This window comes from Lolium perenne, chromosome 2 (genome assembly GCF_019359855.2).
Source record: "Lolium perenne isolate Kyuss_39 chromosome 2, Kyuss_2.0, whole genome shotgun sequence".
NCBI classification, from domain to species: domain Eukaryota; kingdom Viridiplantae; phylum Streptophyta; class Magnoliopsida; order Poales; family Poaceae; genus Lolium; species Lolium perenne.
The window spans coordinates 247,805,229-247,822,925 of record NC_067245.2 but is presented as its reverse complement, the minus strand read 5'-3'; the positions used below and the strand labels follow the sequence as shown (position 1 = coordinate 247,822,925).

The 17,697-nt window shown below is 45.0% G+C and overlaps 4 protein-coding genes, 1 long non-coding RNA gene and 2 other non-coding genes across 8 annotated transcripts in view; 2 read left to right on the top strand and 5 right to left on the bottom strand.

Moving 5' to 3' along the window:
- Positions 1-1,955: 1,955 nt before the first annotated feature.
- On the bottom strand, positions 1,956-4,387 carry LOC127335524 (uncharacterized). Its single transcript, XM_051362193.2, has 4 exons — positions 4,228-4,387; positions 2,820-2,881; positions 2,392-2,450; positions 1,956-2,270 (listed from the first exon to the last, which is right to left on the bottom strand). The coding sequence occupies exons 1-4, from the start codon at positions 4,302-4,304 to the stop codon at positions 2,256-2,258; spliced, it is 213 nt and encodes a 70-aa protein (XP_051218153.1). The 5' UTR covers positions 4,305-4,387; the 3' UTR covers positions 1,956-2,255.
- LOC127337828 (small nucleolar RNA SNORD25) lies at positions 3,115-3,201 on the bottom strand. The gene has a single exon (XR_007874134.1). It is a non-coding gene; the product is annotated as a small nucleolar RNA SNORD25 (small nucleolar RNA).
- LOC127337827 (small nucleolar RNA SNORD25) lies at positions 3,321-3,405 on the bottom strand. Its single transcript, XR_007874133.1, has one exon. It is a non-coding gene; the product is annotated as a small nucleolar RNA SNORD25 (small nucleolar RNA).
- A 127-nt stretch (positions 4,388-4,514) lies between the features above and the next one.
- On the top strand, positions 4,515-7,304 carry LOC127335523 (uncharacterized). Its single transcript, XM_051362192.2, has 5 exons — positions 4,515-5,857; positions 5,947-6,139; positions 6,234-6,430; positions 6,538-6,696; positions 6,774-7,304. The coding sequence occupies exons 1-5, from the start codon at positions 4,629-4,631 to the stop codon at positions 7,114-7,116; spliced, it is 2,121 nt and encodes a 706-aa protein (XP_051218152.1). The 5' UTR covers positions 4,515-4,628; the 3' UTR covers positions 7,117-7,304.
- LOC127335526 (uncharacterized) lies at positions 6,198-8,653 on the bottom strand. The gene is made up of 3 exons (XR_007872868.1): positions 7,607-8,653; positions 6,841-7,103; positions 6,198-6,767 (listed from the first exon to the last, which is right to left on the bottom strand). It is a non-coding gene; the product is annotated as an uncharacterized lncRNA (long non-coding RNA).
- Positions 8,654-13,544: 4,891 nt separating this feature from the next.
- On the bottom strand, positions 13,545-15,764 carry LOC127335521 (uncharacterized). Its single transcript, XM_051362189.2, has 2 exons — positions 15,335-15,764; positions 13,545-14,721 (listed from the first exon to the last, which is right to left on the bottom strand). The coding sequence occupies exons 1-2, from the start codon at positions 15,666-15,668 to the stop codon at positions 13,997-13,999; spliced, it is 1,059 nt and encodes a 352-aa protein (XP_051218149.1). The 5' UTR covers positions 15,669-15,764; the 3' UTR covers positions 13,545-13,996.
- A 50-nt stretch (positions 15,765-15,814) lies between these two features.
- Positions 15,815-17,697, top strand: part of LOC127335522 (2-phytyl-1,4-beta-naphthoquinone methyltransferase, chloroplastic) — a 5,501-nt gene continuing 3,618 nt past the window's right edge. Inside the window, exons 1-7 of one of the 2 annotated variants that reach the window (XM_051362191.2) lie at positions 15,815-16,009; positions 16,098-16,162; positions 16,269-16,359; positions 16,443-16,531; positions 16,660-16,793; positions 16,865-16,926; positions 17,475-17,574. In XM_051362191.2, coding sequence (XP_051218151.1) covers positions 15,848-16,009; positions 16,098-16,162; positions 16,269-16,359; positions 16,443-16,531; positions 16,660-16,793; positions 16,865-16,926; positions 17,475-17,574 — 703 coding nt within the window. In that variant the 5' untranslated portion in view covers positions 15,815-15,847. The remainder of the gene's footprint in view (positions 16,010-16,097; positions 16,163-16,268; positions 16,360-16,442; positions 16,532-16,659; positions 16,794-16,864; positions 16,927-17,474; positions 17,575-17,697) is intronic. The other variant, XM_051362190.2, reaches the window with a different exon arrangement.

Here is a 17,697-nt window from a genome sequence, read left to right as displayed (position 1 = left end):
AAATTGTGTTTGAATTAAATTTTGCAGAATTGACATCCATTTCTACTTTGCGCTAGGCTTGTAAATTGAGATAGAAACAATATTAAATCTGACAAGTAACTTTACAGACTGATACCGTATTGTTAAAGAATCAAGAAATGATTAAATTCTATTGCAAACTTTTGATAACACTCAAATTGTTACTCCAATGAACAATGATTTCAATTAAGTACCTAAAAATATCTTGTCCCGTGAAACTTGATGTTCACATCCGTTTGAAAGTAAGGAGCTGAAAATTTTGTTTTCAGAAATAAGCAAGGTATGAAATATATGTGATATCTAAGACCTTATTGCAAGTTGATAGAATATAATCTCCGGACTACCTACGACCTAGCATCAACGCAGAGCACATCCTAATACCTGTAAGTCTGGGAGTGCGCTAGGGCCTAAGATTCCGGCCTAACACCACAGACATTCCGGCTTGGGCACAAAAAATTCACACACAACACATGCGAGAAAAGCAATTGATATAGGAAACTTCGATTCAGGTGAAACCAATTTTGTTTGAAAGAGGAAGACAAGAGCTACCCGCAAAAATTGGAAATATTGAAAACATGTGGGATAGATTTTTTCATGAATTGAAATATAATCCATCATGGGAAAGCTTCTTCTTGGATACATCTTCATGTATCCATGACTTGGATGGCAAACTCCTTCATCCATCTTCTTCAATGCACGCCACCTGTCTTCATCCATCTTTTTCGATGCACATTATTTCTTCTTTCTTCATACCGTCGATGTCTTCATGCATGTAACATCTCACTCCGTCTTCTTCAAAAACATACTTGTCACTTGATCTTCTTCGTTTGCTTATTCTTGCAACGTTGTAAGCGACGTTAAAGCCAACATATGGTTCAAACATTGCTTATGAGAAAAGCTTATAAGTGAAACTCAATGATAACATTAGTACATAGCAATTGTTATGAATCATGAAAACCACACATCGGGCTCCACATTTACTCAAACAACGAAGATGAGGTAGATCCGATTCTTCATGTGCGCGGGGATATATGTTACAACTTTCATATGTCATGTTCTGGTCAAACTGTATACACGAACCCGCGTGAGGATGTGTGTCATTCTTTTGAACAAGTTTGAATGATTTACCACTATGTCAATTCTTTTAAAGTTCTTGTTCTTATTGTTTGCAATGGAAAAAATATGTCTTGTTATTTATAATTATCCGACAATTTTTTGTCTGTTTTCTGTCCGAATTCGATCCGCTTTTGAGAGCTAAAAAAAATATGGTAAATGATATTGGGAGCTCTTTATCTGATCTGATAATACACACCGGAACGTTTCCGGGGGCGAATCCACTTTGAATTTGATAAATGTATTGCTTGTGAAGTATGTGTTCGGGTATGTCCGATAGATCTACCCCTTGTGGATTGGAGATTTAAAAAGGATATTAAAAGGAAACAGTTGCTTAATTATAGTATTGATTTCGGAGTTTGTATATTTTTTGGCAATTGTGTTGAGTACTGTCCGACAAACTGTAAATGATATGGAGGGCTCTTTATCTGATCTGATATGTTTACATCCCTAGATCAATGAAAGATGGAAGCTAATGTATCCGTCGTATTCCTTGGTGGAATAAAAACATTTTTCAGACACAAACTATTGTCAACCAAACTAGATTGAGATCATGACCAAAAGTATGCAAGAGGAACTTATGGCGATAGGTGTCAATTGACGTTAAGACTACTAGGAAGGCTAGCAACGGTCTTTCATTGCTTACTAATATCGTAAAAGTTACAAATTTGCTAATAAAAATGCAGAAACAGAATGTTTGAAGCAGTCAAATAATCTTAATTTTTGAGGGGCCATTCTGCATAATCTTGATCCCCACCATGCCATCACCATTGACAACCACTCGGTTGCACAACGAAATGCATAATTAGCAAGAAAAGAGCACGAAATTCAAAGATTCCTCAAGTTGATCACATCACAGAACTGGAAGACTCCATGAAGGATAGCATCACCGAGTGTACGAACTAAAGATCAGTCAATGCCACCTGACAGATATAATAGGAAAATACAATACTGACTCGTCATCTACTTCTCAAATTCAAACTAACAAACTGAGATCATATCAATTCTATACAATGGACTCTTCGGCAGGTTGAGGACTTCCAAAAGTAGCACAAGCACCAGGAAAACAGATGACAGGATTGTACTGCAAGCAACTTGATGGATGCCAAGAAATGTGCCGAGCATCACTGCCTGAAATGCTGCAAACACAGATCCTTCAGTCACATATAGCATTTCCAACAAGAGATAACGTTAGCTTACAATAATATAGCACACATTTACACAAACAATGAATAAACACAAGGTTCTTCCATAACTCACATCATCCTGTCCCCGGACATCCCTCCATTTCTCTGATACATCCTGCTTCACTTCTTTAGCTGCAGTAAGGAAGACAAAGTAATTAGCATATTGCCACAAATAAGACACTGAGATTGTTTTTAAAGAATGTACATAAAACATGTTTACAATGTAATACATATTTGAAATAGGAAAACAAAGTACTTAAACCAATATCCATACACAAGAGTTGAAATATGTCATGGATACACAACACATTTTGTCCAAACTACAGTGGCAATGAGGTTACAACACATTCTGTCCCAACTACACATTTAAAGAACTCCACTCCTCGAGCTAGTAATACTACATTCGGACAAGCAATTCTCAAACAGATTTTCAACTGAAATTGGCAAAATATTAAATGGACAATATACACATCATATGAAATCACAGTGCACAGAAGCTACCTTTAGACGAAAGATTCTCAAAAGTCCTGTTTGTCCTCACAGCAAACCTCTGGAAGGCACGGCTGCAACGTAAGAAAACATTTACTAAGAAACCAACAGCAGCAATATATCTTAAATAAGTAGTAGTTATAAGAGGAACCAAAAAAATAATGCTATCAAAACAATGTGAAAAATATTAGTCCCCTTATCCAGAGGACAGAAGAGGAACTCGTACCAGCTCATGAGCATGAAACGAGGGAAGCACAAGATAAACCATAAATATATGATGGACAAACAATCTATTGAAATGCTACATGGCCACTCAGCCCCTTAGATGTTCTTTGAATAATGCAATCATTTTCGCATAATCATTACAGGTCTGCAAAAACTCATCGCCGTTGCCATAAACACATCAACTGAAAAACCAACTTATAATCATGAAAGTAGAAAAGGGACACAAAACACATATCTTGGATAAACCAGGAAAGAAACGGCGTACAAAAACAAATGCAGATGCTTCATGACAACTCAGCCCCTTAGATGTTCTTTGAATGCGATCATTTCCGCAAGAATCATTACAGGTCTGAAAAAACTCATCACTGCTGCCATGAAGAAATCATTTCAGCCCAACAATCAAACAGAGGCAAACCTACCAAAGCTTAGTTACGACTCACATCGAACTGAACCAAACCAATCTGCTTTTGTCATTCCATCGCAAGCAAACAAAATTCCATGTAAGCAACATTAAGTAAGCACAAGAACCTTGTGCTACAAACTAAATCCAGATATAGCATATTAATATTTGCTCTACAGCCGGTGGTATCAAAGAAGTTGTGCCCTGGATAGCGAGAGGAACCACCATGCCTGTCGCTTCAACCTTGCAGCAGCCCATGAAAGACATAACCAAGTTTCTGAGCATAAACCAAGGGAAGCAGCACAACCAATAATAACCAAGTGTGTTGATTCAGTCAACTGCAATGTTCTTTGAATCAAGCAATCATGTGGCAAGAACCGTTGCAGGTCAGTACTGGGGCTCAGGCACAAACAAAAGATGGCAACAAGACACGGAGTCGGATGATACGGTTCCGGATTTTGGAAAAAGAAGTAAATTTGACCCGGTTCCTAACGACATGCACTGAAATCACCCCAATACAAACAAGCCTGTACACATGGGAGAACAATCTAGCAACAGTAGCATGTATGTAAGAGCCGTGCTGCGCCCACGATACAACGCGATGATGCGGCTTAAGGGAACGAGCCCGCTGGGAACCGGTCGGAGGACCGATCCTCCCAAGGACCAGATGACGAAGCGCGACAACTCGAACCGTATCAAATCAACGACGAAACCCTAGCGTTGGTCATGACGAAAAAAAAGAAGGATAGATCTAAGTCCTAACGGGAGGGAAGGGGGGAAGGGATGCACGCATACTTGTTGGCGAGGCCCTCGACGAGGAACTGGTTGACGACGTAGCTGAGCGCCCTGCCGAAGAGGTTGCCGCCGGCCATGGCTGCGAACCTTCGAGAAGAGACTGCTGCGGTGCGGAGGCGCCTGGTCAATTGGGGAAACGCGATGCGAGAATAGGGCAGAATGGGTACGATGATGATCATTATATACACGAAGTGGGCTACTGCGGCCGTTTTGGGCCGGTGGCTTGTGGGCTAGGCCCAGTTGACGAAAGAGGCCGGCCCAACGGATCTGCAACTGACTTCCGTAAATATAGCGCGCCCGCCCAGATCCGTCCGTGGCGGCAGTGGCGAACCGTCGCATTGACCAGTTGAGAGTACGGACACAGATTTAGTACACGTACGGGGAGTGAGTGATCGGCGACAATGGCGGGCTGGAGGAAGGCGTGGCTGTCGGTGCTGGACCGGAGCAGCGGCGGCGGCGGCGGGGGCAGCACCGGCTCCCTCCAGGCTCAACTCCAGGGCATCCTCTCCCTGTCCCCGTCCACCTCCTCCTCCTCCCTCGCCACCAGCTACAACAACAAGCGGGCCGGCGGCGGCAAGCACGGCGGCGTGAGCAGCAAGGCCGTGCTGGCATGCTTCTCCGTCGTGCTGGTGCTCGCCTTCTTCTACGTGTCCGTCACCCGCGGCCCCACCGCCGAGGACTCCTTCCCCACCCCGACGGCGTCCTCGTCCGGCGCCCTGCTATCGTGGCTCTCGTCCTCCAACTCGTCGACGCCCAAGAAGCCGCTCCCTCCCCACCCTCCCGTTCCCCCTAATAACGTGAGTAGCAGCACTGGCACTGCTGCACAGCAGAGCAGTGCGCGCAATGCGACCGTGGCGGACGCGGAGGACTCGGCGCCGGCGGTGGACTCGGGGCAGCCGGTGCTGGTACCGGAGCAGACGGTCAAAGCGCATGGATTCCTCCGTGATGCCGGGAACACCACGATCGTAGGATCGGGGGAGGAACCCGTCACCAACGGCACGAATGCACAAGATGCAACCGCAATGCCGACGCCACCGTGGTGGAAAGCGGACGGGGCCAACTCCTCCGCTAAAATCGTCGTCGGCGAGCCCACGAACTCCGACGGCGCCACCGGAAACTCCACCGACACGGTTGTGAGCTCCAGTAAAGAAGATAGAAACACGAAAGCCAGGAGCGTCGACAATGTACTGCCGACCCGGCAAGCGGTGGTGATGCCATCGACGCCGCCGCCGGATCAGCGGAAGGAGGACAGGCACAGGCGCAAGAGAGCGGCCATGGCGAGGCGCAGGCAGCACTCGACCAGGCGACGGAAGGAGATCGTCCCGCTCGCGCAGGGAGAACCCGCCGGGCACGGCGACGGCGCCGCCACCACGGCCGCCGGAGCGAACACCAGCGTGTCCGCCGGGCCCGGCAACCACCGGGTCGTGTGGACGCCGGGCGTGCAGAACCTGGTCACCTTCGCCAAGTGCGACCTGTTCAACGGCGGGTGGGTGAGGGAGGAGAGCTACGCGTTCTACCCGCCGCGGTCGTGCCCCCACATCGACGACGACTTCAACTGCCACAAGAACGGCCGGGAGGACACCGGATTCCTCAACTGGAGGTGGCAGCCCAGTGGCTGCGACATTCCCAGGTGCGTCTCCGAACTTCAGTTTCTCTTATATTTAGAGCAACGCTGAATTACACTCCGTGATCAAAACTTTTATCTTGTTGCGTTGTCAGGATGAACGTGACTGATTTCCTGGAGAGGCTGCGAGGCCAGAGGATCATATTCGTCGGCGACTCGCTGGGTCGCAACATGTGGGAGTCTCTCGTCTGCACTCTGCGCCATGGTGTCAAGAACAAGAAGAGCGTGTACGAAAGGTCCGGGAAGAACCAGTTCAAAACCAGAGGATACTACTCCTTCAAGTTCGGGGTGCGGGCTCACTGAATAATGCTAGTTTCTGAACTTGCTCTTCCTCACAAAAACAACAAGAGCTATGAACATTTACAGTTTTACTTGATTGCAGGACTACAATTGTTCTGTTGATTTCATAAGATCGATATTTCTGGTCAATGAGGTGGTTCGGGAGAGCAAAAACGGTACCGTGCTGGACGCGAAACTGAGGCTGGATGAGCTAGATGCAACAACCCCAGCGTACCTGACCGCTGACATCGTCGTCTTCAACACCGGGCACTGGTGGACTCACGCAAAAACATCAAAGGGGTACCTACCTAACAATTCCCCCAGAACCCAAGCTCTATATGAAAACTGATCTGCTAGCCAAAATATCAGTTTCCATCCTGATTGGTGAAGTTTTTGTGACTGCATAGGGTGAACTATTATCAGGAAGGCAACCATGTGCATCCAAGCCTTGAGGTGATGGATGCATACAAGAGAGGGCTAACCACATGGGCTAGGTGGGTCGACAAGAACATCGACTCGACAAGAACTCAGGTTGTGTTCAGAGGATATTCACTGACACACTTCAGGTAAGAGGTTGGCACCCCGCCGTCAGGTCAACGGCAGTACCTTCTTCATCTTCTTCTCACGGCCAATTTCACTGCAGGGGAGGACAGTGGAATTCAGGAGGGAGATGCCACAGGGAGACTGAGCCAATATTTAACCAGACGTACCTCACCGAGTACCCTGAGAAGATGAGGATCCTGGATCAGGTGCTGAGCAAGATGAAGACCCCTGTGATACACCTCAATATCAGCAGGCTCACCGATTACCGGAAAGACGGTCACCCGTCGGTGTACAGAGTGCGGTACGACACGGAGGAGGAACGGATGGCGGCGATCACAAAGCAGGACTGCAGCCACTGGTGCCTGCCAGGTGTGCCAGATACGTGGAATCAACTGCTGTATGCTTCGCTACTTCAGGCAGGCAAAGGTTCCTGGAGATTATGATACCGTGGTTAGAGGAGTTTTTTTTAGTCTTCTAGATTGCAAGGGACAGATAGAATTTACAAGTAGTTCATGAAGTTCTGTTTTGTGATTAGATAGAGGTGGATATAATAGCAGGAAATCCTGCATTCAGGTAGACCCAGGTATCAGCTAATAACCATCATAAGGCAACAACATTTTAGATTTCTTTCTCCGGTTCATGTACATAGGAGATGACAATAACTGTAGCAACATGTGAAATTGGATACTGGAAGTTGTGAACTCATAGCACAGGATGGCACTCACATATATAGTATCATCCAATATCTGTGCATGGATTTGATTAGTAGATCCTAAAATTTGTGAATGATTTACACTAGAGCACCCCATTAAAAAATGAACGAATATCATTGGCTCATTGCAGTTACATATATCACTAAGAAAAAGTTAACAGAATAACACCATGATTTCAAAATATGAGAACATTAATTCATGAAATAAGCATTTGGGATACCTTCTTGGCTCATTGCATGGTGGAAATGCGGAATACACGTTCCCAGATCAGGGTACTTGTCTAGTTGTCTTTTCAATTTTTACACTGCATGGAAGTCCCTTTGGCATGGTCTAACCTTCGTGAGTCGGTAAAATAAAGAGAATGCATGATAGGTTTCTTCAGTTCCAGGCAAAGTACTAGTACTTGCTAGCGCCATGGCTGAACTTCTTTCAGTAAATCATTCAGGATCAGTATAGAAGATACGAACAACTCTCCCACGCAGCCAGAAGAGAACACTTATCATCACTTCTCTTCTAGATCTTACTGTCATTTTTCGGATAACTGGTTTTCATCTCACATAAAAACAGAAATTTCTGTCTTCGTGGAAACATATGGCTTCGTCATAGTAATAAAATAATTAGAATATATTGTAGCAGCACAGATCTCAGTAGGATTGACATATTGAAACATTACAAGATATATTCAAATTATATGTGGCATATTCTGCATACCCAACATACACAAATTTGTTTGGAAGCAACATATACACCAAGCTGCTAATCAGTAAGACAATAGCCAAGAGAATCAAATGAGACAACAGAAAGTATTTTTACTGGATAAACAGCTGTCAGTTATACTAGTTTTTCCAGTGTACATAAAACAAACATCAACTCAACAGCGAAGAATTCATGGATTCATCACACGCAGATGCTTCTGATTATTTGACTCCGACCTGATACAACTGGAAGGACGGGAAAGGAAAAAAGGGGGGCAGACTCCTGCTGGAGTTCACCATTGCCGTTTTGTGACTTGCCGGTTCGTGCGTACCTCAGACAACCACCTGGAAGCTCAGGAAAGGAACCATAAAACTGAAGCGCTTCTTTAGCAGGAGCTCAGCTTTGTGGTTCATCCTCATCATGCTTCTGCTCTCAAGAACTATGTAGATGCTCAAGCCATGCATCTTCCATAGTCAGTAGGGGCTGTGAACAAGAGGAGGGGGAAGGGCTACCTTATATGCTCATGAGATTGCTGATGTATGCAGGTACTTTTCCAGGTAAATATATTGCAAGAACCGAGAATATGCATGGTGGCATTTTAAATTGGCCAGCGAAGCATGCTTTAGTGGAGAAAGGACAAGGAAAGTAAACTAAAGTTCACTGTGTTGAGTGCTCCTTTGCTGGAATTCACACTGATGCTGTTCTTGCCTCACCGGTCACTAAATGTCAACTCCAGCTACATTCTTTCTCTAGAGATATTCCCATTCCACTTCCAGACACAGTTTTATCCAAAGTAATTCACCCACAAGAAAGATTCTTAACCCATACTGTAAAATAAGCAGGGCATTTCATAAGCTACCACAGAAGTTGCGTTCAACATCCAATTCCGGGGCATCTGAACTTATAAACATCGTGGCTATCTATTCTCAGAACAGGCAAATTTTACCTCATTATCTCTTCCATTTCTCATTTGATTTTCACTCAAAGTTCCATACTTCCATTGACATCAGCCTTCTCAGTTTTATCTAGTTACACCTCTAAACCAATTGCTAGCTGTATTTTCTCATTAAAAAATGACAGTAGTTTCAATATAATTAGTTACTTAGCAAGCAGGTGCTTCAGATCAACAAAATGAAGTTCAGCAACTGATTATGTGGGACTGAATCTACTGATCACCAAGAGGAGGGATAAAATATAAAGGTAGGTTAAGGCTTTACAAAAAGCTGAAGAAGCACTCTCCACCTCTAAAGCTACGCCTTTTAGAATATGGTGTTATAGGCTTAGAGCAATGTGTCCTTCCTGTACAGCCACTACCTCGTGCTTATCCGAAGTGTTGCATTCCCTAACCTTGTGTAAAGTAGGAGCCCTCTATCTAATTAAATTATCTCCCATTTCAATGCTATTGAAGTAGACAAGATCACCAGATCTCCGCTCCAAGTAAGATTAGCACTCTCAAGTACCAGCTGAGTCATCATTGAATATACGGAATTAACTACAAAAATTTCAACTGCGTATAGTTATTGGATGAGTGTTTCCACCATGACAGCAAGGAAGTCACTACCACCAATCGTGGGGCTCCACCGTTCCACGAAAGTGGGATTTTATCGTTGGGCACAATCAAGTAGACCAATCAGATGGACTTTCTGAATGTTGGTTCTTTTAATAGATGGCTGAGGAATGCACATAGTGAGTGCCCTCTCAGAATCGCACCAATCATGACACCAAAAACAAGAACCAAGGTTCATGGTTCCCACCAATAGTGATCGCTTGGTAACCATTGGAATGGAAGATACCACACCAGGTTGATTCTTTGAAATCCAGAGAGGCGTGCGGTACAGTGGCGGAGGCAGAGGGACTGGTGGGGGGCAGAGCTCCTCCCATGCTTTCACGAATGCATGTATACAAGTTTTCTAAGCATCTGCATTTCAAGGATAATTAGTTAGTAAGTACATGGTTTGGCCCCTCTAAACTTCTGGCTCTCCCACTGGCGGCAGATACTAGAGTTTTGTTATAGGGAATTCCTTAGCTGCCTTAGGGCCTGGCCGGTAGCAAACTGACCTGAGGTGTGGATGGGAGAGGCACTTGTTGGGTCATAGACCCAGTTGCTTTCAGGTTAAGCTCTCTAGAATAGGATTAAGCTTCTCTACCCACAAAAACTATGGTACGGAGAATCACTTCAGAACCTGTAGCCATCCTTTCTTTTGTCAGGAATGGAAAGTTTTTGCCGTTCGCCCCAGGGGATGGTGAAAGCAACTCACTGTTTGTGAATGGCTCAAGCTGGCCACTATCTCTTCCGGCTTACACAACAAGGGCCAACGAAAAAGGGGTCGGCTGAAACTGAAAGGGCGCCTAAAGATACACCTCTAGTTCTCAGGGGCTTCTCCCTACTGCAGTTTCTGTGGGTAGAGAAGCTTAAGCTTTGTCAGGAAAAGCTTAAGTCGAAAAGAAATAGGCATAGTACAGTTTGTATAAAGCCGGGAGAAGTACCAAAGTTTTATATTCCAGTTTGTATTTAGGATAATCTCTAAAAAACATGTGGAAGGGAGACATTAGGGTGTACTAGGAAATCAAGCAGGTAGTCAGTTAAGTCTATTTTTACTAATTCCCGTTCCCTATCCCGGTAACGCCCCTCTTCCCTAGCCATGTGTCACTGTCACCATCAGTCGGCCGGCACCTCCTGTAGGCCACAGGCATCCCCAGGACACAGCTCACCAACCCTTACCGAGCTATGCACTAAGATTAGCACTGTCATTTGGCAAATGATAATATATCAGCAGTAGTACATTCCACCACATCTGTCAGGAACTAGTTACAGCCAGATTGTACCTCAATGACTATCGAACAATGCCCTTAGATACTACAGGAGGCTACTGTCAGGAACTAACTACAGCCAAACTATGCATTGGCCATTGAGCATTGAGAAATCTGGATCCGGTTTTAGGTACACTATGAGTGCATTTCAAACCTCCCCTCTTTTCTTAAGGGCTTCAAATCCTTCTATAGCATGCAAGATCAACCTTGGAGTAACTATGTTTTCCTAAGTGGCTAAGTCTCCACGATATATGTCAGCTTCTACCTTGGTGTGTGTTTGTGTGTGCGCGCGTGCGCGCTTGTGTGGGATAATCTTCACCAGTACATACGAAAACAAGCACTCATGATTTCACAGGCCCCAAAGGACACCTTTCTTCTACATTCGCAAGATGACCAACATACATGCAGTCTACTTTCCTTCAATGTACTACACAACCTTCAAGCATGAATGAAGTTTGTTAGCTTTTTAGGTAGATTAGAGTAACAACTGGAAACAGTTGGTCCAAAATAAATAAAAACTAAAGGAAATTGTGTGCACCACAAAGCACTTACTATCAAAATCAGAACAGAATACCATGTTCAGAGTCAAAGCATGTATTTACACATAGGGTAAAAAGTGACAAGACAAGGTTTGTAGGCCAAAAGGGAGTAAAACAGGTAGATCAGCCCATATTAAAGAAGTTTAATTCTGGGACGTAAGACATATTTCTTACCAGACTAATACATAAAATTAGGCATAGCCGTGTAGAGGCGTCCCCCTTCACATCAAAGAATTCCTGAGTAGCCAAGCCATTCATACAAAGCACAGAAGGCCACAACACCATCAGCTGAGCTCTGGAAAGTCAACTATATTGTCAATTCAATACAACAGCGCTGCCACGAATAGCTTGTATGGTAGTTGTTAAAGAAAAGATGAAGATTAGTTGTCCTATAGGCCATTAGGTCTTCACTGAAGCAGTGAAGCTACAACATTTTCAGAAAAATAAGCACATCCAATAGGATGAACAGCACAATACCACAAAACTCAGTGAAGGTTAGATTGTATCCACTGCATAAAACTCAAGTTCCCTTGGAATTACACAAATTGTTGCACAGTGAAGCTCAGACGCCAAACAGATTCATAACCTAGACCTGGTTCCAAATATGAGTATCTTTGGAGTTCCAATATTTTATTATGTTTCTGCACAACGAGATGGTAATTCATACTAAGAAAACAGGGCCTCGTGTACACAAGAACCAAACAATACTCATGTTCTCAGGCTATTTTATGCTCAAAAATATTTCTCTTTCTAACCAACAGCTAATGCTAGATTTCTTCAATAGTAGCTAGAGTGGGTCAGTGTGGCAAACTATGTACAACAATCATGCCTACACAAACATTTGAAGAAGTATGAACTAAGAAGCTGATACAAGTGCTATCAATCACATGTATGTTGATCTGGTAACCTATAAGGCTATAACAAATGCATTTGTGGTATCAGATGATTCCCAACCATCATGATTATGGTTATCAGTGATAGCATGCATTTGGTTGATTTTGTTAAAATAAGTTAGACATAATGTCACTTAGCAATCCAAGATTGAACACATAACTATTCTTAGAGTTCACTGTATAGCTATTCTTGGTTACCTAAATGCACAAGGTAAATCTGTAATCCTTGTAGCCAGCATCAAATAGGAACCCATATAAATTGGAGCATTTATCAAAGTTATCTTCAACTCTTCCCCATAGTACTTATGTATCCCATGACAAATTTGACTTCATATATTCATTGTTTTTAGCTTTTACAGAGCAGAACAGTTTTGTAAACTAGAACAGTTGATCTAGCTGAACGGTGCTCAGTTAGCCCTCTTTGACTAGCACCAAGGCACGACTGGAGCTTTGTGGCAAATGCATAAAAAAATGAAGTAGCTCTGCTGGAGGGTGGTACGAATATTGCTGCATGGATCATGTCAACTAATAAGATCCACTAGACCTCAACAGACTCGCAACTTATCAAATAGACAAACTTTTGGTCCCTCCGACCAAAAGTGCTATGTCAATTACCCAACACCTCATATTTCATCAATGAAAAACAATGATCTAACACTTTTAAGAAACTTGATTAGCATGTTGACCATACTGGGAAGTAAGAGAGTGCATGTACTGGAAAACTGTAATTCGTGACCATACATGCAGTTATTAGAGTGATTAAAAAGCAAATCTAGAAAGCTCAGCTTACAACATACTTTAATTTCCAGGCAGAATTATGACAAGTGAAAGCTCAGTAAGAACCTCATCAAGATTGGTGCCTAGATTGTTGCTGAAGCATTGCTATGAAGCGCCAGATGGAACTTTAAAAAGCTCGTTCTCAAATAACATCAACAAAAGAGCTTGAGCTTCTAAGTTTTGCACTTGGGACATTTACAACAAATACTAATGTCTGCTAGAGCCTAGTATAAAATAGACATCATGCTACTATAAGCTCATCATTTCAAATAACTTAACATTGCTAAGCTTCATGCACTAGCTAGCTAACACAACCAAAAGTCCGAACAATATACTTATACACTTTCAACACACCCCCTCACGTGTGACATCAACAAAGAGCTTGAGCTTCTAAGTTTTGCACTCGGGACGTTTACAACAAGTACTAATGTCTGCGAGAGCCTACTATAAAATAGACATCATATAAGCTCATCATTTCAAATGACTTACATTGTTAAGCTTCATGCACTAGCTAATGCAACCAAAAGTCCGAACAATCTACTCATGCACTTTCAACACACCCCCTCACATGTGACGGGAAGACGGGAAGACAATCAGAGGCAGGCTCAACAGGCCTATACGAGGACTCCGAGGGGGCAACAACAATTTTAGGATAAATTACGAAAGCCAGGACTCGAAATCGAGACCCTGGGCTCTCATACAATGTTAAGCTTCATGCACTAGCCAACACAACCAAAAGTCCGAACTGATGGAAAGGGCTAGGCAATCTACTTATACACTTCAACAGACATAAATGCAAAAAGCAACCTGAATGAAATCAATTTGGTTCATTCAGAATACAGGCCATCTCATGCCATAGTGATACAAGAACTAAGCACAATGATGGTGTATGACTTAAAAGCTTGGGTGGTTGACTAGGTTCTCCAGTTTCCACACACGGAGAAGGCGATCATAAAATGAACAAGTAGCAATAACTGAAGAATCTGTGTTATGTTCTTCCACTTCACTTGTCTGCCAATCTGCGCCATATGCTAACGACTCGTGCTTGCAATATGTTTCCATTACTGTAGCATCTTCGGTACCAACCTTAACGATGGCAAACCCATTGTGCATGCATGCAGCCAATATGACATCCACGATACTAGGATGGTATTTTATCCTCCATACGCCGCCCCCTAAATTTAGGGACTTCTCATTCACAGGTTTCGCCATTGATCTCATGTCCCAGACTCTGAGATATTCATCATAGCTTCCAGTGAGCAGCAAGTTTCCTTCCAATGGGTTCTGAGCAATGCAACATACACCCATAGTATGAGATTTTTTATCCCGAAACACAAGGTTTGATGGGCTTTCCCTCAAGTCCCAGCAACTGAAAGAGCAGTCGTCTGATCCACTGTACAACACGTTTGGTCTTGCACGGTCAAAATAACATGTCCAAACTTCATACTGATGAGCGGTCCACTGTTCTGATACCTCCAAGCGGTCTTCTCTCACAGAAATCACAGAGAGTGAACCATCTGATAATCCAACGGACAGGGAATCGGCATTTTGGTTCCAGTCCACAAACAAGCACATTGAAGAAGAAACATCTCCAGCACAGACATCTGTGAGAACAACACCTGCACAATTTGGTCAGAGGAAGCACTTGCATCAGCCCTCAAGATGTGTTTAAAGACATGACAGATAAATTGCATATATGAGTTCTCCAACTTCCAGTATGGAATAAAGTGAGCTAACTTGTTAATTAAACAATGATGTCAGGAAAAAATTTGAGCAACACACTTTTAAGAAGACTAGTATCGCAACCCAAATTTACTTTGATCACCGATTAGCAGGAAATTACGCCTTCTCAAAAAAGTAATGAAAGCTTTCCCCAATATCGTTTGTTGTGAATCCAGATTAACCTTTATATGTTTATTATAGTATGACCATTGGTGACCAAAATCTAAACAGCCGCTAGATTTACTATGGCTACTGTGAACCCCAAAATATTTCAGCAAGCACCGCTCACCACCATCCGCCTGAATGTATTCAGAGGCCGGAAAATATCATTATTTCCTTGGTGACTGTCTCAATTCTATTCATGAATAGTTGTTGTCACAGCTAATGGAAGCTTTGCTAGTAGATGCTTACCCAGTTGCACTAACACATCCCTTTTCTGAACAACAACATTTTTGTTTCGATAATTATATATAATACTAGGATAAAAGCAGAAGGAGGAGCAAGCAACACCTTCTTCCGAGCCATCCTCCTGCTCGAGGCGCCGGAGCACGAGGCGGCCGTGGGCATCGGCCTGCGCGAGCAGCGGCTCCGTAGGGCTCCACTTCATGTCGAAGACGCCGGCGGTCTCCACCGTATGGAGCAGCCGGAGCCGCCTGGACTCGTCCTCCGCGGCAGCATCGACGGAGAAGAGCGACACGGTGCCCGCGCGGTCCTGCTGCTGCTCCTCCCCCGCCTGCTCCTGCAGCGTGTACGTGGCGGCGGCCAGGACGTGGCGGAAGGGCCGGTGCGGGCAGAACTCCACCGCGTCGGCGTTGCCGCCGAGGTTGCAGGAGCCCAAATCCATCCCTAGACCTCGCTCTCCACCCGGGATGCAGACCTCGGCGGCGGCGGCGAGAGTCGAGAACTGCCAAATCGCTTCAGACTTTCAGAGGCAGGGGCAAAAGAGTCAATTGGTCATCAGTCAAACCTAGTCGCAGTAACCTATCCTAAAATCAGGTGGCGGGTGCGAGCCAACGGACACCGATGAGCACCATAGCCGCGGCGATTTCCGTAACCGCCGCGGCGGCGGCGTCCAGCCACGGCGGTGGCCGGCGACACCGCCGCGGCTCTGTCGCCGTGCGCTGCTCGTCCGCGGCCGACGAGCGGCAGGCCCTCTTCAGCCGCATCGCCCCCGTATACGACCAAGTCCGTACACTCCCGCTCCCCTCCCTCTTTCAGCTCTCGCGAAATTAGTGCAGATGCTGACGACAGCGCGGTGCTGCCTTCCTTGTAGCTCAACGACGTGCTCAGCCTGGGGCAGCACCGGACGTGGAAGCGCATCTGCGTCTCTTGGTCCATGTACATTACATCGCCACTGCTAGTCATTCATACTGATGTGAATGAATTCAGAAAGACGTTCAGTTTTACAATTGTTTCATGCAAAAATTTGTTCTCTGGATGTCAGGGCGAAGAGAGGGGACAGGGTTCTTGATCTCTGCTGCGGGAGCGGGGATTTGGCGTTCCTGCTGTCGCAGAAGGTCGGCATAGAAGGAGAGGTTGGTCTTGAAATGTCGGATTCGCTTCAGCAGGGTTCAGAATTTCCTGGCAAGCTTATGGTTCAGCCTCTCAAATGTGGCAGGTGATGGCTGTCGATTTCTCAAGGCAGCAGCTGCAAACTGCTGCTAGCCGTCAGGAACAACGCTGGAAGAGCTGCTACAAGAACATCAAGTGAGCACCCTCAATGTGAGAGCTTGCAAAAATTTGAACTTCCTGCTATTTGTAGCTTTGTGAGGATGTAATTTTGTCAGGTTAACAGCTCGAGTGCTTGGCTAGCTTCTGACTCCTGTGAATCGCAGATGGATCGAGGGCGATGCACTCGATCTACCTTTCCCAGACCGCTACTTCGATGCTGTTACAGTTGGTTATGGATTGCGCAATGTAGTTGACAAACCCAAAGCAATGAGAGAGATTTGTAGGGTCCTACAACCAGGTTGGCTATAGGGTTCGAGTTTCATTCCAGTTCAGCCTGAATTCTCATGGTTTACTTCTACTGAACTGCAGGATCAAGAGCATCTATACTGGATTTTAACAAGAGCTCGTCATTTTTCACGGCATCGTTGCAGGTAAAATTTCAACCCGTCTTGGATGCATTGTACAGATAAATTTGGCATGTTAATTTCATTGACAAAGACCAATTTGTCGCTGATCCACCATGTCTAGCAACATCAAATAGTTAAATGGTGACATCTTAGCCCATTTAAGGCTGGTGCCAACGCGGGCTGGAGGCGGGGCGGTACCGCCCGCGTCGGGGCGAGAGGGAGGCGAGAGGCGGGCGAGACGCTAGCGGCGGGCGGTGGATCCACCGCCCGGCGGTAGGGGGCGGTACCGCCCGCCTATAGCCCGCGTTGGAGGCGAGAGCGGGGCGAGAGGGAGGCGATAGCGGTGCTAGTGGGGGCGGTAGGGAGGCGGTAGGGAGGTGGTAGGGAGGAGAGAGAAGTGAGAGCTGGCACTATAGCCCGTGCACTGGCACCGTGGGGTGAGAGTGGGGTGAGAGTGGAGGTAAAAGCTGACGTGGCGGGTGAGAGTGGGGTGATGCATTGGCACCAGCCTAATGATGTTTTAAATTTGTCCTACAATCTTCCTAACCTAGGTGACATTTTTTCTTGGACAGAGTTGGGCAATTGATAATGTCGTGGTTCCTCTAGCAAGTAGCTATGGACTAACGGAAGAGTACAAGTACTTGAAAAGTTCCATATCAGAGTATCTTACAGGTATAGGATACATGTTCCATTTGTGCTATCTTGATTGAAAAAGATATATCACATCATCAAGTAAAATAAACTTTGCATGAGGATAAAGCTAGAATAGTGTTGTTCTTTATCTGTTCTAGCGTC